The sequence below is a fragment of the Epargyreus clarus genome, unplaced genomic scaffold (assembly GCF_041222505.1).
Source record: "Epargyreus clarus isolate Ecla_fem2 unplaced genomic scaffold, WU_Ecla_fem_2.2 ptg000002l, whole genome shotgun sequence".
Lineage (NCBI taxonomy): Eukaryota > Metazoa > Arthropoda > Insecta > Lepidoptera > Hesperiidae > Epargyreus > Epargyreus clarus.
Genome location: NW_027332210.1, coordinates 7762814 through 7784235, shown reverse-complemented (window position 1 = coordinate 7784235; position 21422 = coordinate 7762814). Strand labels below are relative to the sequence as shown.

Here is a 21422-nt window from a genome sequence, read left to right as displayed (position 1 = left end):
ATGAATCAAAAATATTAGCACTTTACGTTTTGGGCTCAGAAAAACGTAAAATGCAATATTAGGAAATGCACTTATATCACTTTAGCTATATTTACAATTTCGTATATTACATACACGTACACAGATACCTATGTTAAACTTATAGATTAATAACAAGACGAAGAAAATTCAACAGAGGAACTTTATACACCGTTAACTGTACAACGAAACACTAGCAGTCATAGTAAATTGACATTTGAGTTCATAGGCTATGCATCTCGACACTAGCCTCCTGCTATTTAAAGCAGGTCTTTAGTCAGAAAATTTGGGAGCACTGAGACGTCTTCGTGTTAGCTGTGACTGTGTGCTCCAATTGCGCCAACGCTGTCAACTCCGTATCCATCTTCCTGCTTTTAATCCTCAAATTCTGTTTTATGTGTCCCTTTTTGCGACAGCAGCATAGAATCTCCTCGAATTCCTTCCTGAAGTTATCATTCAACCAGCCGTACAAAAGGGGGTTGGAGACGGCGCTCGACATCCCAAACATGTGACAAATGGCATACGTTATTGTCAACGTTTTCTCATCCAAGATCGCTTCCGTACTGAAATCCGCGACTAGATTGAACACATTCAAAGGCAACCAACTTATCACGTAGGTAACAGCTATCGCTATGAGGATGGCTGGTGTTTTCCTCGTCGTCCGCCTCCGTCCTCGCAACCGTCTATGTATTTGGACATGAGCTATAACTACGACTAGAACTGGCAGGAGGTATTGGAAGATAAGACTAAATAATGAGTAGATGGCCCTTCCTTTTTCGATGGGCCATTCTTCGATGCAGAAATGCAGGCTGTCGATACCAATGAGACCGACTGTGTGGGTCTTGATGGTTCGGAAGATGTATAGAGGTGACGCCAGAGCGAATGCAGTTGCCCAGATGAAGAACATGGTGATAAGAGCACCCATTGTCTGCAAACCTGGACGCGTTGGGTACACGATGAGCTGTGGACAAAATATACAGTTAGAATAAATATTCTTGTCACAAAAGGAGACGTATTTATATGCTAATAATAACATTACTATGAACGCGCTCCTGGCAAGATATATTATCTTTTCATTTTGAAAAATGAATAATAATATTTTGTACGAATGGAAATGAGATTTTATTCGTATGACAAATTGTGCGTAAAGAAATAGGAACACAGTTGAATCTCAAATTGTATAAAGATTATTATTTTAATGTCTTAGCACTTTATTAAAGAATTCAAATATAATACAAAAAAAAATCAAGGTAGTAAAACTCTTTGAGGTTCGACTCCGGCGGCACCATCTCCGCGCCTATTTATACGTAACAACAGCAGTTTTTCAAGCTACTGTGTTCTGATTTGGTATGGGAGACAATTTTCCAAGGCGTTCCAGCTTAGTCATCAGGGGTAGCGGCGCATCTGTGGCCGACCTCAGGTTGGAATATCAAATCTGGGGTTGATTACAGATGTCCACGGGCGTCAGTAGCCACTTATCATCGGGTGGACTGGACGCTCGTCTAATATAAAATAAAAAATGGTTATACATCATAATGTACCACATAAAAAAGAAATTGCTAAGAAAACACGTTTATAAAAAAATGTCTCGGTCGCAATATATATTTAAGTAGAATAATATTTTAAACCGGCATCAGTATTGCCAATATAAGACAAGACAAAGTTTATTTCCTTTTATTTTTCCAATGCGAGCAATAAATTGCTAATACTTACTAGTTTCAAGGAGGCTCTATGTCAATACAGGACAAAGTTTACAAGATGTTACTCTACTAAAGTTGCGAAAACACATATGTTTAATGTCCGAAGGAAGTTTTAGAAAGAGCCTTGGGAATAAGTTGGGTTTTTTTCCTTTTTATATTTTGTAGTGTTTTTAAGAATAGGTTTTATTAATTCAAATGACAAGCGTGTATTTGTACGTGATATTCTGCATATAAAAAGGGAATTTTAATTCGTATATTACTACCTGACCCTGCAAACGTTGTGTTGCCATATAAATAAAAAAAATGTTAAGGGTGAACAACCCTTATCACTTAGGGATATGAAAAATAGATAGTAGCCAATTCTCAGATCTACTGAATACGCATATAAAATTTGGTGAAAATCGGTAAAGCCGTTTCGGAGGAGTACGGTAACTAACATTGTGACACGAGAATTTTATATACATATAAGACTAGCTGACCCGGCAAACGTTGTGTTGCCATATAAATAAAAAAAAATTAAGGGTGAACAACCCTTATCACTTAGAGGTATGAAAAATAGATAGTAGCCGATTCGCAGACCTACTGAATATGCATATAAAATTTGGTGAAAATCGGTAGAGCCGTTTCGGAGGAGTACGGTAACTAACATTGTGACACGAGAATTTTATATATACTCGTAAGATAATGATCAGATGATGGATTCAAAACCTGGCTATAGCAACGCCTCAACTAATTAAAATATCCTTGTTGTGAGTTTAATAAAAAAAAAAAACTATTATTATTCTTTTTTTACAGTTTTACTTAGCTTTTAGCCGTATTGACATGTTTGCATAGAAATTTTAATAAAAAGTAATAGATGGCTAACAGTTCTTTATATTATTCTTCTATTGTTTACAGCCTATATTTTTTCAAAATATTTTAATGATCGGGTACAGAGAAATTAAAGTACTTCTAAATGTCTATTTACAGAAACCTATTGTGTTTCTATATTCTTGGTTGCTTATGTATATTCTATTTGTACTATTTCTTCTTAAACATCAGAATCTGGGCTACTGCGTTCTAGTTTGAATGTGATATCTACATACATAAAGCATTAAAATTAATTTTTCAGTTTTATTATATCAAACCTAGTCTTCTTGAAAGATGATTAGCATCTTACTAGCAATTAGAAGTATTGCATTTTGGAGAAAAGTTTTAGCTTGGTTTGAATAAAAACAAAAACGGCGGGATCTTATTTGCAACCATCTTAAACGCTGTAAAACTCTGGAAATAGAAATTTGACAATATCTGCCTACTAGAATTATTTGTTAACCTAACAAATTATTTGTTAAATGTTAATAATTTAGTAAACATAAAATCGATTGATTGCTTATTAATAATGGGACCTACTGACATTTGACAAACTTTGGTAAGCATAAACTTACATAATCGATTTTATTAATAAATAATGGACGTATTTAATTTGACAATATGTAAAAAGCACAGGTAGCTACCAAAAATGTTGAATGTTTGTTATTACATTAAACAAAGAGCATGACGCCGACGTCCAGTTCATTAAACGAGACTCTATCCAGACTTATCTAGAGATATGAGAGCAGATAATAGTTTGCGAGAAATCAATATGTGTCACAATGACATGTTTGATATGTAGTATGCAGGAAAATAGCGTAAGTGACAACAATAATCCTGTTGTAATAATAAGATCAGATATATATAGTCGTAAACAGGTTTTCATTACAACATTACTTGTTCTGTCCCATTTTTGAATATGGTTTTTTTTCCTTTAGCTGAGAAAAACCTCAAGTATTCACTTATTGTGTCAATTTAGATAGGCGGAAGAAAATAAAATGGGCAACAACTGGCGGATTGTTTTTTCAAAAGGCACATAAATTAGGGTTCTTACAATGTCGACGCTCAATATATTTCGTTGGATAACGATGTAAACAGCGTGTCTAATATGAGCGCCGACTTCAGAAATATGTACTAAACCAATATTTATTTCAATTATTTGTTACGTTGTATACAACCGACTTCTATGTCAGAAGTCCGTTGTATTTTTTGTTAAATTTTTTTTTTCACCCTTTTTAGTGATGACATACTAACATTTATATTAATACAATATAAAATTGTATAAACGTGATCATGAATGAAAGTAAGGTCTGAGTTTACATTGATTGGAACCGCCCGCTCGCAGGGCGCTCCCGCGCCCTGCTCGCTTAGTTTTATATTGTCTTATATGTTCCAACCTAACCTAACTAAATCGTCAATGATGAACTGGCTTTGCAATTTCATTAGCACCTACAGCAAATATCTTCAAACACAACTCAATTATTCCCATCGGTTGAGGAATTACATATTTTGTCTCCGAGCCACATTATCAGGCCCCTAAATAGTCAATGATGAACTGGCTTTGTAATTTCATGAGAATCTACATCAAATATCTTCAAACAAAACTCAATTACACCCATCGGTTGAAGACTTACATATTTTGTCTCCAGAACCCACTCTGATCCTCATCATATTTAAATGGGACCAACTTGTAGCAATTGTTCACACACGAAATTAAAGGCATTAAAATAGGTTCATAAACGGCGAAGTTATTGCTGTTATATTTACATGGATTCTCCTCATTTTCTCCAGAACCCATCGATGGATCCTAACCATATTTAAATGGGACCAACTTCCAGCTCGTTTCTATACAATAAAAAAAGATTTATTAAAATTGATCCACTAACGGCGGAGTAATTCATGTACATACATAAAAAAAGAAAAAAAGATACCGGCCGAATTGATAACCACCTCCTTTTTGAAGTCGGTTAAAAATCAAATTCATTTGAACTACCAAGAACGGTCATAGTCCTCAAAATCCGGCTTCCAAGGATTGACCAATTGCTTTCAAACGTTTTCATTCCACTTTGTTTACGTTATGCCCATTCAGTTTTACGTGTACGTGTAATAAATAAGGCCAAGACGAATCGTAGAAACAAACGATAAAAATGTCAGGATTACTAATGCTCTCTCACTCTAGGCATGTTATTTCAGTGCATTAGATGTACACTGTTTCCGTTTCAAATTCAACATGTTTTTTTTTTTAATTTTATTTATAACTGGTTGATTTGTGTGTAACATATTATTATATTTGTATTTTTAGACGAAATTGTTGTTGTTGTTTGTTGTTGACGAAATTGTCGACAAATATGTTTTGGCTTGATTAATTGAATATCTTTACAATTTGAGGGTATTAGATTTTATTCCCTTTCAGCGATCCTTGAGTCTATCTGTAATGGTATCTTACAAGACTAATTTTGCATGCATATCTTTTATTTCTATTTCCTTTTTATATAGAGAGTATGAAGTGTCGAAATTTTTCATTCAAAATAATTGCCCAAGTGCGAGTCAAACTCGCACAAGGAAGGTTCGGTACATTTTTTTATATTTAGTATTCGTTGTTATAGCGACCACCGACATACGTACTCCGTGAAAGGTCCAAGTGTCTATCTATTACAGTTCAGGAGTTTCCTGTGACGAACGAACAGACAACGGAGGATTAGTAATAGGGTTCCTTTTTACCCTTATAGGTACGGAACCCTAAAAACTACCAATTAGTTATCAACATAAAATAGGTACTGAAGAAAGCTTTGTATTTTCATAAAAAAGTCACTTACAGAGTTTTCTTCCACAATAGCCGACAAATCAATAGCCCTTTTCAAGTACAAATCCATTTAGATCTATAAAAGGTATTGTCTATTTTGTTTTTGGTAACAATGGACATTCAGACCGAAATAACTAAACTAATGGAACATTAGATTTCTTTGTTCACATTTTAGAAAAATCTGAGGTAAAATTTGAAAGAATAGAAGCGCAAAAAATCTAAGGTAAATACTAGAAATTTAACTCTAAAGATTTGTTAAGGATATAAAGTAGTCAAAAAGCTTGATTGGTAATGGTCACTACCGCTGACCATCTGTAATAATTCTCAAATTGGAACGCTGTCTTTTATAGTACAGAAGTAGAAAACGAGCCTACAGTTCACTGATGGGAAGTGGCTGGCGCTCATAGACATTTTTTTTTATATAATATAGGAGTAACAGACGAGCATGCAGCCCACCTGGTGGTAAGTGGCTCCTGCCGCCCATGGACATATGTAATCAACCCCAGATAGGATAAGATATTCCTACCTGAGGTCGAACACAGATGCGCTTCTACCCCTGAGGTCTAAGACAGAACGCCTCAGAAAAGTATATCTCCCTTACCACACCCTTCAAACTAGTACACAGCAACACTAAACGCCGCTGTTATGTGGCAGAAATAGGTGTGGTGGTGGTGCCGCCGAAGTCGAATCACATTGGGTTCTACCACCTTCAAAAATCTGTAATCAACCCCCGATAATAGTGGACAGAGGGACTCAAAGGTGTGGCCATACACGCATTCTACCATTGAGGACTAAATTAGAACGACTCGAAAAAAATACATTAGCACATCATTCAAACCAGTACACATCAGCGCTAAAACTGTTATAAGCAGAAATAACTGTGGTACTTTTGGAGTCCAACCACAATTCTAGCTTCAAAACTTATCTGAGATCTAACCTGATCTGCCACAGATTCTGTCTATCTATCTATCAGCCCTTAAAACTCCACTGCTGGACATAGGACTCCCCTAGCCTGCGCTACTCCGACCGGTCTTGAGCCGTCTGCATCCAGCAGTCCACCTGATCAGGGGGCGTCCTGTACTCCGGCCACAGATTGACGACTTCTAATTACTACTTTTATTTCCTAAAGCTAACCAAAAAGGCCCCGATAACTAAGATAGAACCCCACTATAACATATGAACATCATGGCTTCGTTCCACATAATTCTATTAGCGTGTTAGACCATTTAACTTTCTAGTTCAAACGTTTACTATTTGTTTACTTGCATCAAATATCTCGAAATAGGGATAACATCTGTTGATTTTCGTTTGACGTCATACCAATCCGCTACGTCTTTATCGAGTAGTCATATTAAAAGCGGTGAACTACAAGCTACTTTTTTGAAGAATGTGGTAAGGGAGACATAGTTTTCTAAGGCATCCCACCTTAGTCCTCAGGGTAGCGGCGCCTGTGGCCGACGCACATTTTTGTTCGACTCCGGTAGAAATATAATCTGGGGTTCATTATACATGTAATTATATCCCGGGGCGGCAGTAGCCACTTACGATCTAGTGGACTACATGATCGTCTGCTAGTCTGCTACTCCTATTTTATAAAAAAAGTGATGAACCGATTTGAAATGCTAATACATAGCGTCATTTAGACAGTTAGACAGTGTATGCAGTGTTAGCCTAGTGGTTAAAAAACTCGGCTTTTCGATCAAGAGGTCCGAGGTTCAAATCCCAGGCACGCACCTTTGATTGTTCAAAGTTATGTGCGTATTGGAAATTAATTATCACTTGCTAAAAGGTGAAAGAAAACATCGTGAGGAAACCTGCCACCTGAAAGATTTATAAAAAAAAAGTCTCAAAGGTATGTGAAGTCTACCAATACGCACTTGGCCAGCGCGGTGGACTATCGCCTAATCCTTTTCATTCTGAGAGGAGACCCTGCCCAGCAGTGGAATAGTAATGGGTTGATGATGAAGACAATTAGGCAGTCTCATGAAAAAATTACGACTAATTGACAACGTTATTTGTTTTTTGATAAGAAATCAATCTTGAATAGAAAAATTCCTATTCATAATAGAAAAATTGATTGATGAATTGCTCGTATGACTAATTAATTATTTTTCAGACTTTCCAGATTAACGACGCTTAATAAATAAATAAAATTTATTCAAACAAATATAGTTCAAAAAACTAAAAAAACACGCTTTTATGATAAAATCAACTAAAAAGTAATTTTCAATCTAAGAATCAATTAAGGAATAGTAAATGGTATAACAAAACATGATTAATACTAAACATTTCTTTGTATATTACTTCTATTAATGCAGTGATTGGTGCCATCCTAGTAAGCATTTTAAAAATGCCTGTAGCAGGAGTCTCCGCCTTTTCACATCTCTAACCATTGTTAATATGAAATGTTGAAGCCATAAGCATATCGTAGGATTAGAAACAGTAGCACTACCATGAGTTTACAAAAGTATTACTCGCTAGCGACTGCGTAAAATAAATGTATGAAAAATTGTACAGCGCCTCTGGTGGTTACTCGTAGAACTAATTTCCGTAGTGTGAGCCACTCGTAACGTAAAATACCTATCGAAATCAAGTCGCTAGCGAATGTCATTATGATCTATTGCCATACAAATTCGGTCCCATGAGTCATTAATTTGACAGACGTTGTCAAGAAATACCGTAACGATAGTAGTTATGTTATTCACTAGGAAAATGACAATAGTTTTCTATTAACAATTTCTATAGTGGCGTTTCTATGCCAACTCATGGTAGTGCTACTGTAAAGATAAAGAAAAGTTTTACATAAATATTTTTATCGCCAATAATTTTGTTACAAGACACGAGTGTGTGTCTAAACGTTTCGGGTATTACTATTTTTTTTCGCTTAGCTCTGGCCGCGTCTAGGTGAGCAAGTGCCTTACTGGACCTTACCTCATCTTATATTGAGTATTTCAGCTCTGCTATGATTCCCTCCTATATAGTGCAATAGATTTTCCAATATTTCTAGAAATAGAACTGCTGAAGTAGTATTATGAATATCGAAATTAAATGATGGAAGCAAACAATTTCTTGGTAGGTCCATAAGTATAGTTGATATAAGTACCTTATTTAACGAAAAGAGGCTTTTATAAAGATATCAGTCCTTTCTTTGAAGATATTTATTTTACCATTTGCTATCAAGTGTACTTAACTTTGTTCTACACATAGACTTAGAATTTTTTCGCTACGCTAGTTCTAAATATACTATTTGAAGTGAAGTTTCTATACGTGCGCTATGACAGGGAAAAAGTAGTGTTTGTTACGGAAACGGTTACGCATAGACGTTACGGAAACGAATACTGGGATATTAAGTTACGATTACTTAATTATTATCGTTTAATTTCATATGAAACGATATGATATTACCAATCATTTTGTAGTTAATATATTTTTATACATGTAATTTTTTGTTAGAGATAAATAATAGTTTAAAGAGCGTCCAATGAATTCTTGGAACTTTTACACACGTGATGTTATACTTCAGAATTTAAAGATTACAGTGCACTAGTGCTTAAGAATATAATTATATCATTTGATACGCGGTCGGTGATCTTTTATACGATCGGCAATAAATGGTATTCTGGGTTACAATTGATGATGGACGGTAATATTAAGTTCAACATTACAAAACTCTAATGTAATATTAAATGTTATTTTACATGTGTGCAATTGTAATGTTCTAATTACACCATTCTCTGTTGTAATACATGTTTCCGGGATTTGCTAAGCAATTTCATACAGGAATAGCAATCTATAAACATAATTGGAAATAAATTATATTGTAGCTATATTCAAAACTATCAAAAAGACCTCCAGGGAATAATACAGTTAATCACAAATGTGAAATTCAGGTTTATGAAGATAGAGAATTGTAGTTTAATTGTCTCGGTCAAACGCTTCAGGTAATACGGCCACTAATGTTCGTAGGGGCTGGCTAATGAAGATCTATAACTGATGCCATGTCAGAAATAGTCTTGCATTTCGGAAACTGTGTGTAATTTCTGTGGAAACGGAAATTTCTGTGTATGCCTGCACACTTAGGCGCTACTGTGTTCTGGTTTAAACGATGTGGTAATTGGGTGATTTACACACGGCTTTTTTAGGGTTCCTTACCTAAAGGGTAGACAGCGGAATCTCGGTAATAGGGTTCCTATTACCGAGATTCCGCTGTCTGTCCGTCTGTCCGTTTGGCATAGCCCACAGGGCTCTACCTCTTAAACCGTTATAGACACTTGATTTTTTATAGAGGATCCATAATGGTGGCCGCTATAACAACAAATACTAAGAATAAAATAAAGCTGAATATAAAGGGGTCTCCATACAACACCTTGGTATTTTTCGGCATTTTTCGATCTAACTGTTGAACCGTATTATTTAACCCTCAATAATAACAAAGCATTTGAAATCTTTTAAATCATCTGTCATCGACTTCAGGTAGGACTCGAATACTTTTCTGGTTGTATGACTATTCTGGTTTGTTACAAAAGACCATGAGCCGCAGTGACCACTTTCCATCAGGCAATTGTTCTGCTCGGTATCCACATTGTTACCTACATATATCTTCAATTTGATAAAAAAAGCCTTTCATGAATCTGATTAGATTTTTTATAAGACAAAATCACCTGATATCTATCCAGAGCAATGGCTGTAATAGAGATAGTGGAGACGAAGATAGATATAGCCTGGATAGCACCACAGGCTTTGCAGAGACTCGGCCAGCGAGGCAGCGGCCAGTGCTTCGTCAGCAACTCCATGAGGGTCAGAGGAGTGCCAACGCAGCAGACCAAAGCATCAGAGACGGCGAGATTGACGATGAACATGTTTCTTGCGGTCCTCATCACGGGCTTTCGTACTACCTGGAAAGAGAGGAACTATGTTAGTATAAACTTAAAAAGACAAACTTTGATTAGTTGGATGATTCAAAACGATACTTTGATCTGTCTATGAGTCTATGCAAACAATAAAAACTAAAATTCTTTGGTCGTAATTAATTGATAATATCTAAAACTTTTTAATGGGCTTATTTCGAAAAATTGACGACTATTCGATTACTCCAATTCGATTATTTTGTCCATTTTGTATCGAGCTTTACAGAATAAACACGAATTCACTAAGAGAAATGGGAATTGATGAAATAGCATTTAATTTGTATCCTGAAAATATGTTTTTATTAATGAGTCAGTTTAATAAAATACTAAATGTTTGATTTAAAATATTTCAACAACCCGTAGGAAAAACCTTCTAGTTTGCTACAAGGAATTTAATACAAGAAAGATATGAAGAAGCTCTTTGTAAAGACTTTAAAAGAGGTACTAAAGGATCTCAATTTTCAAATTAAGGTAATGTAAAGGGAAAAATTGAAAAAGTTAGCAAAGCGATTGAAACAGATAATTAGGTACAACATCAAAGAGGTTTACATCAAAGACTCGTCTAGTTTCTAAATATTTTCTTACTTTTCTAACACTTCAGGAAATATTTTGTTAGGATTCTTGAGAAGCAACGAACTATTGGCAAATTTCCAAAATATTTGAAGGAAAGACATCAATGAGGAAATGTGGATGAATAAGTTATCGACGAATAAGAAATGAATGGTTTTTAATTTTTATGAATGATATAATTATATACATGTAAATAGTATGAAGTGAAAATCAGCTAGAAACTAGTCATGCTTGATTTTTCGCAATATTCGTGTTAAAATTAATTATGCCATGTTTAAGCAGTGAAGGAAAACATCGCGAAGAACGTATATGACTAATGGATTGTAAACAAAAAACTGAAAAGAAGAATGCCGGGTTGCTTAAGTCTGGGTTGCACTGAATCAATATTATGAATAGTCTTTGATTTGATTTGATTTAACTCTTCGCACTCTAAGAAAAGGAGAGACACTAATGAGCCCAGCAGTGAGACACTAATGAGTCGACGTCGAAGATGAAGTCGCTAATACTTGAAGAACTTATAGTAATAGTAGTTCTTAGGTTACAGTCTCTTTAAAGCCTCTTAGGTTACAGTCTCTTTAAAGCCTCTTAAAATAAAAAGATGACGTAGTTTTGAAGCTACATTCTGAGCAAATAAATGATTGATTGAAAGATTGATTGAATTTGCCTTGATTGATGATGATGATTTTTTGATAGCGAGATTAGGCGGTGAAGCGTTAGATTCACAGGATCGATTGGCGTGGTGCCAATTAGTTGAAAATGTATCTAGGAGAGCACTATAAAGGGCAAATAAATCAATAGATAAGATATAAGGTAATAATTGACGATCTATCAAAGACATAAATATAGGCAAGTTGACAGTTGTTGAGATAGGTCATAATGCTTGGTTTATAACGTAACGGCAACACTGCCTGGGAAGTGGCCGTTATAATTTGATTATATTAAATGGTTTGAAATATGAAATGTGTTCTTCTCGACGAAGATATTGTACAAATAATTACATATCTAAAACATGAAGTAAGCTTGATTGTAAAACTTTTCATATTCCACTAGAGTACCACAGGGAGTACAATTGATGCATAGTCCACAGAGTGGGTTTAGATACAGAAAATGGAATATACACAAAACTAAGATTAAGATGACCATGGTTAATTATTGAGTAGATACAACGGATACAACGGATATTTTGTAAAACATGCACGTCTGAGATTAAATTAGGAAATCCTGACCCGAAAAAAATATGGTGTCCTGTATTACGGTATAAATAGATCATGTCTTATTTAGGGTTGGGAAGTAATTAGGGGTTGGAAAGTAATTAGATTTGGGGACGTGATTTATAGGACACGTGCCCTACTGGGATTGTCTGGGAAATTAAGGCTAAGCTATGAAGTGTGTTATGGGGAGTATATATCGGTTACGTAAAGTGTGTAATTTTGGTGTTAGGATGGTCCATTGGGAACTGATTTCATGATGGATGGTGACTCACGTTCAGTCTTATATACGAGTGGTTCAGTATTTAATCGCCGGGAAGCACAATTTGCAAGCGTATAGTATGTTTAAATGGTTTAGGCACTAATTAATATAATAATATATTTGAAGAATATCGTTTATCTATAACTAGATATTTCAGCTTAATTTCTTTTGAAAAAAAAAAAATGAAATAGAAATATTGTATTTTATTCTTAGTGTAGCTATTTGAGCTATTACCAACCAAATGCGAGTAAAATAAGTTAAGCTCTAATTTCCAATAAAGGAATAAATAAAAAATGTGGCTTCTATTTAATGGGTACGGTAAAGGGAATCCACATTTTTTTATTTTGAGCGATACTTGAAGCCAAGATCAAAACAATATAGAAAACGACATAATTTACATCCAATTAAAACTATGAATCGTACATCCAAACTATCGAAGACCACATGCATGCGGACAATCGCAGGCAATACCAATTAGTAGAATCTTTGTTAATAAATGTCAAACCTACACTTACGGAAATTACAACGAGGGCATTCCCAACGCCGCCGATGACGACCAGGATGCCATAGAAGGTGAGGAGCAGGGCTTGTGTCGGATCATCGACCTTTCTGTTCAGAGAGAACTTCTCTAACAGATTGTTAGGGTTCTCGATTTCCCTGGACGCCTCTATTAGCCATCTTGCTGATCCGTTCAGGGTTAGGTTCATGCTGGAGTCGGGTGTCTGAAAAAGAAAAAAAATATATGTTATTAGGTCTATAATATACAAATTATCTACCCGAGGACTAAATTGGAATGCCTCATGTCAAAACAGAAGCACTTAACACTCATGTCATTAGGCAGAAATTGGTGTGATGGTTGTGCATCCGAAGTCGAAAGACTGTGTTTTGTACCCTTAGTATGAGTTTTACGTTTTGACAAAAAATACTGTTTTTGTTTATGTATTTCCCATAAATTTCCAATCAGGTCTGATACAATCCGCTAGGGGCGCTGATTGGAAATGTGTGGGCAAATACGTAAAAACACCAAAACAGTCATTTTTGTATAAAACTGAAAAACTCATCCTAAGGGTACAGGTTTAAAGAGTACTATAATATAAGAAATTCACTTTTTCAAGAATTTCTATATTACCCTAGAGAGAAGCAACATATTCATACCTGTTGATGATGACAAATTTAGAACTTTATTAATACCTATATTTCAAAAATTAAACGTGGTTTCAAATTTCAAAAAATAATATAGTTTGAATAGAATACACAATTCTTAGAAATGTTCAAATATAATTTTAGCGAATGATGGACTTCCATTATTACTAACCAATGCAATTTTGAACTGACTGAAATGTAAACAGTTACTAATGCATTGTTTGTCAGACAATTAAATGACTCTAAGAATTGTAACACTCATTTTATAGCGGCAAAAGTAGATTTCCCTCTTTTTGATTTTATTCAGTCATACGATACTGTTTATTTTAGACTTATAATAGTAGTGTTTGAGTCTCCTAGTTTAAATTTGGCTAAGTAGATTCGCCTACTAGATAGCAACATTTAGTCCATTATTATTTTTAGCCAACTTCAGGATTTTTTAATTTTGGTACAGTCCAGCGGCAATTTCGCGGCACGCTTGGCGTCCGGAATTCAAATCCCTGTCATAATTAATTTTGATATTTGTTGGTGTTGAAAGATGGTGACTAAAATCAACTAAAATGCATGACTGAGAGTTCTATGTAATTTCTCAAAAGTTTATAAAATCCAAAAATCCAAAAGACCAAGTGTGTATAAAACTCTTATAACACATTTCTGAGACAAAACTTATCCCCAGCATTCATAATACTATGAATATATCCTCCTATTCCTGAAGAAAAAAACTTTTATGCAATCATCAGAATGTCTAACAAGTTTTGCAATAATCACAATGTCCCAGGGATTTTATTTAAAAACTCAAGTCAAATTGAGTAAAGGTCCAAAAAGGTTTTGATAGGGGCTATTTACATTGTAGGAAGTTCGGTAATTTAGCTGAGAAAGTTTGCATACTCTGACCAAAAAAGGGAGACAAGACTTCGAAATATTGATAACTTTGTAGCGTATGGTTTGCCAGGCGTATTATGCTATACGAATCTCTAGCGTAAATTGTAGCTTTGTTTGGTAAGGGAGACTTTTCCGAGGCGTTCCAGCTTAGTCCTCAGGGGTAGCGGCGCATCTGTGGCCGACCTCAGGTAGGAATATTTAATCCCATCTGAAGTTGATTACAGATGTCCATGGGCGTCAGCAGCCACTTATCATCGGGTGGACTGCATGCTCGTCTGCTACTCCTATCTTATAATAGTTTTATATTATAAAAAAAGCTTTTCGTTGGAAATGTGTAGGACACAACTTTGGAAGGAAGAATCGGTATTGTTTGACAGGTTAGGTACCACCTTTCTCTAGCGTGAAAAATGTTTGCGTTCAGTCTGATATTATCTAGAAGGGCAGTAAATAAAACAACTCTAGAGAAAATAGTACAATCGAGAATAGGCACACATTATTTATAACCATTTGTTAGATATAACTTGTCCTATTTGAACCTCGCGTAAGGCTTGAAATTTCCCCGTTCCCATGGGAAATTCGGCAAAAAAGTATATAAGAAAAATCTTTTTCTTTTTATGTTCTCGTTTAAGTTTTCCGGACACAAACATTATTATGGAATAGATAGAATAATAGAGTTTTATATATTAAGAAAAAGCGTGTGGTACCCACACGCTTTTTCTTATTATTTAGGTGCGTAAGAAGTTATGCACTTCTTTGGCGTAATTAAAGATGAAATGAAAGTCATGGTGAAACAAAAACGTTTTATAATACTTTCATGTCGTTTAAAATGTATAACTTTATGGCCTCGTGGTTGAAACTCAAGTACGTGCCTGGGATTCGAACCTCCGATCTCAAGCCTCTCAATCGCCCTCCTCGACTCGAGGGGCGAGTTTTCAAACTTATGTGCGTGTTAGAACATAATTATCACTTGCTATAACGGCGACTGAAAACATCGTACGGAAATCTATAACTATCATGCGAAAGTGCTTAAAAAAGAAGTTGTCAAAAGTGTAAGTCCACTTTGTACTTGGTCAGCGCAGACTGTCTTAGACATCTTTCATTCTCAAAGAAGACCTGTGCCCAACAGTCGGACCGTGAGTCCATGACGATAACTGCTGAATACGTTTAGCAGAATTGTATATGTGAATTATTCGTGTATTAATTAATTGGCTGAATTTGGCATGGATCGATATTCAGTTAGCGAGAAATCCAAAATAGCATTTGATTCACTAGATTGCACTAAATTTGAATATTAACTGGCATCATGATCAAATCAAAGTACTTGATGAGTTAGCGACCCGATTGATATTTGATGACAGATTTGATTTTGTTGCACTATTCTACAGTAAATTTAAAACCTTTATTAACTGGCATGATGATCAAATCAAAGTAGTTGATGATTGAGCAACCATATTAATAATTGATGCTGAATTTGACTTTGATGCACTATTATGCAGTCAATTTACAAAATATATTAACAGGCATTATTAACTGGCATGATGATCAGATCAAAGTAGTTGATGATTTAGCAACCCAATTGATATTTGATAACAGATTAGATTTTAATACACTATTCTGCAGTAATTGCATTTTTTGCATGTGCGTATCCTTTGTGGTAGGGAGGGTGGTACATACTGCACGGTTTAAAATATATACCATACACCACATATTGGTAGCGGATTGTTGCGAAGTAGTTTTTAACCTAACTTTATAAATTTAAATCGTTTATTATCTAAGGTAAGTCTATCTTTTTATTGGGTCTGAGTTTGAATTCGATAAGTGATTAGGGCTTTCAGTGAGGTGCCTAAAACCTTTCTTTGAATTCCAAATCATGTCGTAGTGTATATTAAGGTGGTATATTATTTTAGGTAGCAACAGTCCGATATTTGTATGTAGTTGAAGTAGCAAGCGAGCTTGTAGTCTCAATAGTAAAATGGCCTCTGCCCATAGGGGCATTGGTCACTTTAAAATTGGATAAAAATAAATGTACATATATTTTTTCTTATTTTAAAATAAATTAAAATGATTCGATAACTATCTAAATCATTACAACTTTTTCGTTATTTTTAAGGATTTTAAATGCATAAAAGATTCAACTAATAAAAAAAGTGTTTAAATAAATTTCAAACTTGTTACGTGGTAACCTCGTTTGAAATAACAATGTAAGTCTTGTAATGCTTACCACGGAGGAGTAGCCAATTATCCCCGGCTTGTTAAATATTAATTGTTTGAACCGTCGGACAGTAATTACGTAATAGTTACAAATTGGTTCTTTAATTAATAGGCGAGGGTGTAGTGTCAAGTTAGTGAGGAATTAGTGAGAAGCTCCTTTAGAATGTGAAGTATTCGTAATTCCTAAGATGCAGTTTTGGCAAAGGGAGATCTCCCGCCGGGCTAGGTGATCATGCCCGGGGAGCGGCCGTGCTCCGACAATATCAGTTCGGAGCTTATATATGCCAGATATTTAGAAAACTTCGATAGCATGATTCAGAATACTCGTGGCGCTATGTCTTGACGAGTAGCGGGAGGTCGCCACACAGTTTTTTATAATTTTGAAAAGGCCAAGGAACATGCAATGCAATTGTTGGAAACTGGTTATTGCTGTCTATGATCATCTGTAATCAACCCTACTTAAGATAAGCGTCTTAACTGACTTTGGCTACAGATGCATTGCTAGTTTGCTACCTTTAGAACAAAATTGGAGTGCCTGGGACAGTTATGTCTCCCTTACCACGAACGACAACGTACGAAACACAAAACACGTCGTCGTCGTCAACCTATTACTGTCCCACTGCTGAGCACAGGTGTCCTCTCAGTATGAACCACACACCATAAAATAAGAGGATTCTTGCATCTTAGGACAGATTTCACCAGAGTTTTGTACCTTATTTGGCAAATAAAGATGTTTGTTTATGAGAGGGGTTAGGCCATAGTCCATCGCGCTGGCCAAGTGCTAATTAGTAGATTTCGCCCACTCATTTTTCAAGAACTCTCAGAAACGCAGGTTTCCTCGCGATGTTTCTTTACCGTTTAAGCAAATGATAACTAGTGAATTTGAATGAATGATAATGAATGAAGGATCCCTTGACTCAGAGGCCGATTTTCAAGATATTTTTTTAATTAAAGACTAATTTATAGCCTACATCACAATGAATTAATACATCAAGTCAATTGCTCGTTTAATCGTATCAGGAAGTAGTTTAATCAGACAGTAACGTCGGTCCGATATGAGAAATGCCTTCAAAATTGCTTTCTGAGCAAACGGAACTTACTCTGAGCACCCATCGAGTTGGTAATGAAATTTCTTTCCGCGCGTCATTTTATACTGGTTGATTGTTATATCGGTTTTATTATGGCGATGGTAAGTCCCATTTTTACCCCCACTGCTGGGCATGGGTCTCCTTTCAGATTGAGAGAGGCTTAGGCTCATGCCCACCGCATTGGAAGTTCGCATAAGTACCGAATCACCCACTCAACAGTGGGATGATATATTTTTTATATTTTTTCATTATTATATTATGTTTTAAATAACATTATATTATTATGAATAAATATCAAAAATCCGGGGGGTATTTACCACCTGAGAATCTGCCCGGGCAAAGAGGGTATCCTCAAGCCCGAAATTCCATGCCCACTGCCCTTATGTTAACATTGCCTTATCATATGAGAGTCCCGGAGGGTATGACGTCCCAGCTGACTGACCGCATTGGCCGCTGGTACTGATACACCGTTGCGATTTTTTTTTAATTCTCGTATATGTTTCTTTGTGATGTTTTGTTTGGTTGATTGTTATATCTGGTTTATTAGTCACTAAATTGGCCATTTGTAAGACGTTTACTTTTTAGGTAATGCAAAAGGATTGGCCTGTTATAGAGTAACGTTGTTTCTTCTCTATCCAAATAATAACTTCCGAAATGGTGATTACGACTCATATTTATACTATTATTTTAGGTTTATACAAAAGCAGTGATAGCCCAGTGGTTGAAACTTGGCCTCTTTAGCGGAGGGTTCGAAGTTCAATCCCCCTGGCACGCTGATTTTCAAGTACATTAACGTATTTGACCCTAATTGTGATTTGCAGTAGCGATGAAAAGAATATCCTGAGGAAACCTATATACGTGAATAAAAGTTCGCAAAGGTGTGTGACGGCTACTAATTTGCACTGGGCTAGCGTGGTAGACTATGGCCTTTTTTAGAATATAGGAGTAGCAGACGAGCATGCAGTCCACCTGATGGCTACTGCCGCCCATCGACATCTGTAATAAATCCCAGATAGGATTAGATATTCCTACCTGAGGTCGGGCACAGATGCGCCGCTACCTCTGAGGTCTAAGCTATAACGCCTCGGAAATCATCGGAAGCTATATCGTCTCCCTTACCACATCCTTTAAACCGTTACACAGCAGCGCCTAACACTGCTGTTATTAGGTAGAAATAGGTGTGGCGGTGGTGCCGCCGGAGTCGAACCACAAAGGGTTCTACCACCTTCAAAGCCTAACTAAGCCCGGAGACCCGTGCCTAGCAGTGGGATAGTAATGGGTTTACAACAAAATATAAAGTATAAAATCACGTAGCTGTTTTGAATTTTGAGGCAGTAGCCAAACTTTAAAATTACTTCAGTCATCAAATTCACGAAAGCTGAAACTATGCCAAGTTTGTTTCAGCTCGCAATTTCCAAAATACTCGCGAATAAAACAGACACAACCGCAGATATTTCGGGTAAAAACTACCCTTGCATGTAACCTTAATAAAGCCTGTAAAATTCTAGAGATTTAGGCACTGTGAAAGTAGGTTTTAGCATTACCAAGGTTAGATTAAACGGATAATTTACTTTGGTTTCGTGAATTATGTTTAGGGTTATAAAGGACTTAGGCTCTGATTTAGGCTCTCTATTAAAATATTAAATAATATTAACTGATTTTGTCTTTTAAAACTAATATTTTTGATTGCGTTTAGTACGTGCCTATACAATTTTTTTGTGATTTTAGTCATTACACTAGCTTGAAGATTAATAATATTGATTGTAGATTGAGTAAATTGATTGATATTTTTCATTGATTGAAAGGTGGAAGACTTAATATGGTTCAATCGGGGTGGCATCACCATCATATAGGCGGATTGATACCATACTAACTGACTTATATATGAGGCATCTATGTATCTTAGAAATCAGTACCCTTACAATGAGTTTTCAAAACATCCCACAATTTTATGTTACGTTTACTCAAACCATCATTGTGTTCCGTTTGTTTCAGTAGACTGAGTAAACGTAACAATAAGTAAGCGCTCAAGTCTTTTTGTCTACTTCATGTTCGCAAAAAAGAGAGACAAAACATAAAACGCCATTTTGTAAATTTATACATTTAATGTTACGTTACTGACAGTATAGTTCTGATACAATCCGCTAGGGGCGCTGATTGGAATTTGTATGCGCAAATACGTAAACAAATACCAAAACAGTCATATTTGTCAAAACGTAAAAACTTATGGTAAGGGTACAGGAATGGCAACACATCCGTGATCGGTTTAACGTAGAACCCTTGTCCTATATGAAATATGGTTATATGTTAACGGCATTCTACCATCAGGTGGACTGCATGCTAGTTTGCTACTTCAATGTTATAAAAAATATATAAGCACTGCCGAATGGTAATAACATGATGACTATAAACATTTTTATGACCACCAAAAATACTGTGACTTGTTTAGACAGAGGGTCATAAGAAAGGTAGAAAGAAGGAACAAGAAATTTGGGCCAATGTGTAAGTACGGTACTATTTGCGTAGGATGCTTTTGTTTGAACACATTCTGTGAAGATCAGATTGTCACCAGGGTCAGTGTTTTTCGTGCAATTTCATTATGTAACAAGATCTGGGTATTTTATTTGATTTACTTAAATATTGTTTTCCATTCCAACTTATATTTTAGAAAATGAAGAGACGAAGAGATTTATTGAAAAGATGGTAGGGCTATTTGAATTTTGAATATAGGAATAGCAGACGAATATGCAATCCACCTGATGGTAAGTGGCTACTGCCATCCATGGACATCAGTTATCAACCTTAGATAAGATTAGATTCTTACCTAAGGTTAGCCATAGATGCGCCGCTACCTCGGAGGACTAAGTTGGAATGTCTCGGAAAAGTATGTTCCATTACCATATCCTTCAGACCAGAACACAGCAGCGCTTTATAGGCTGCTGTTAATAGGTAGAAATCGGTGTGGCGTAGGTATCGGCTCGAATAATTTGCCTGTAAGTAACTTCAAGAGAACTGTCATGTATGGTTTTACTTTTGGATATTTAATTCATGTGAAACAATTGAATATATGAGAGGTTTTTTTCTGTAATCGGTCACTGATACATTTCTGTTTTTCAACACTAAAGATGGATCGCATCGTAAAATAGAATCTCCTTTACCAAATTTTTGCTACTCTGCTAGGCAGAAATAGGTCTGGTGATAGTGCCACAGGCGAACGAGATTGACTATATATTACTATGTATTATTCGCTTAACCCGTTACATTAACGCCATTGGGTCCATTATTATATTTATTTATGACATATGAAGTACCTAATCCAGGCCAAGCACCATTTAACATTTAACATAAACCGCGATATAATTGTACTGGGTTGCCAAAACTAATAATATCAAATTATCATCGCATTTTATGTCAGATTATGGTCACATTCTGGCCAATTTCTAGATATTTGAGTTGGCAGAATTCCAGACACGAAGCAAGTATCATAGAAACTCATCTGATAAAAACATGAGATAAATATTTCTTATCTTGCAGATGCCAAATGACTTGGTTATGCAAAGTATTTTATTACTATCATAGAAGAAACAAAAATACAGAAAATACTTAGATGCTTCTATATAAAGCAAAACCTGTGGGAGAAATGTACCTAATAAAGATTTTGTTAGCTAGCAACAGTTATTTATTTAGAGAAATCTTGTGTGGTATCAGATTAAATTATTTCGATGATGAGTATATGATGAAGTATTTTGATGACGAGCGTGTCAAATTGTTTTAAATAAAT

At 35.6% G+C, this 21422-nt stretch overlaps 1 protein-coding gene across 2 annotated transcripts in view; it reads right to left on the bottom strand.

The window, feature by feature from the left end:
* Positions 1-21422, bottom strand: part of NPFR (Neuropeptide F receptor) — a 65293-nt gene continuing 43871 nt past the window's right edge. Inside the window, exons 2-4 of one of the 2 annotated variants that reach the window (XM_073079275.1) lie at positions 12827-13039; positions 10032-10265; positions 1-979 (exon numbers count right to left, since the gene is read on the bottom strand). In XM_073079275.1, the coding sequence (XP_072935376.1) occupies positions 296-979; positions 10032-10265; positions 12827-13039 (1131 nt within the window). In that variant the 3' untranslated portion in view covers positions 1-295. The remainder of the gene's footprint in view (positions 980-10031; positions 10266-12826; positions 13040-21422) is intronic. The other variant, XM_073079284.1, reaches the window with a different exon arrangement.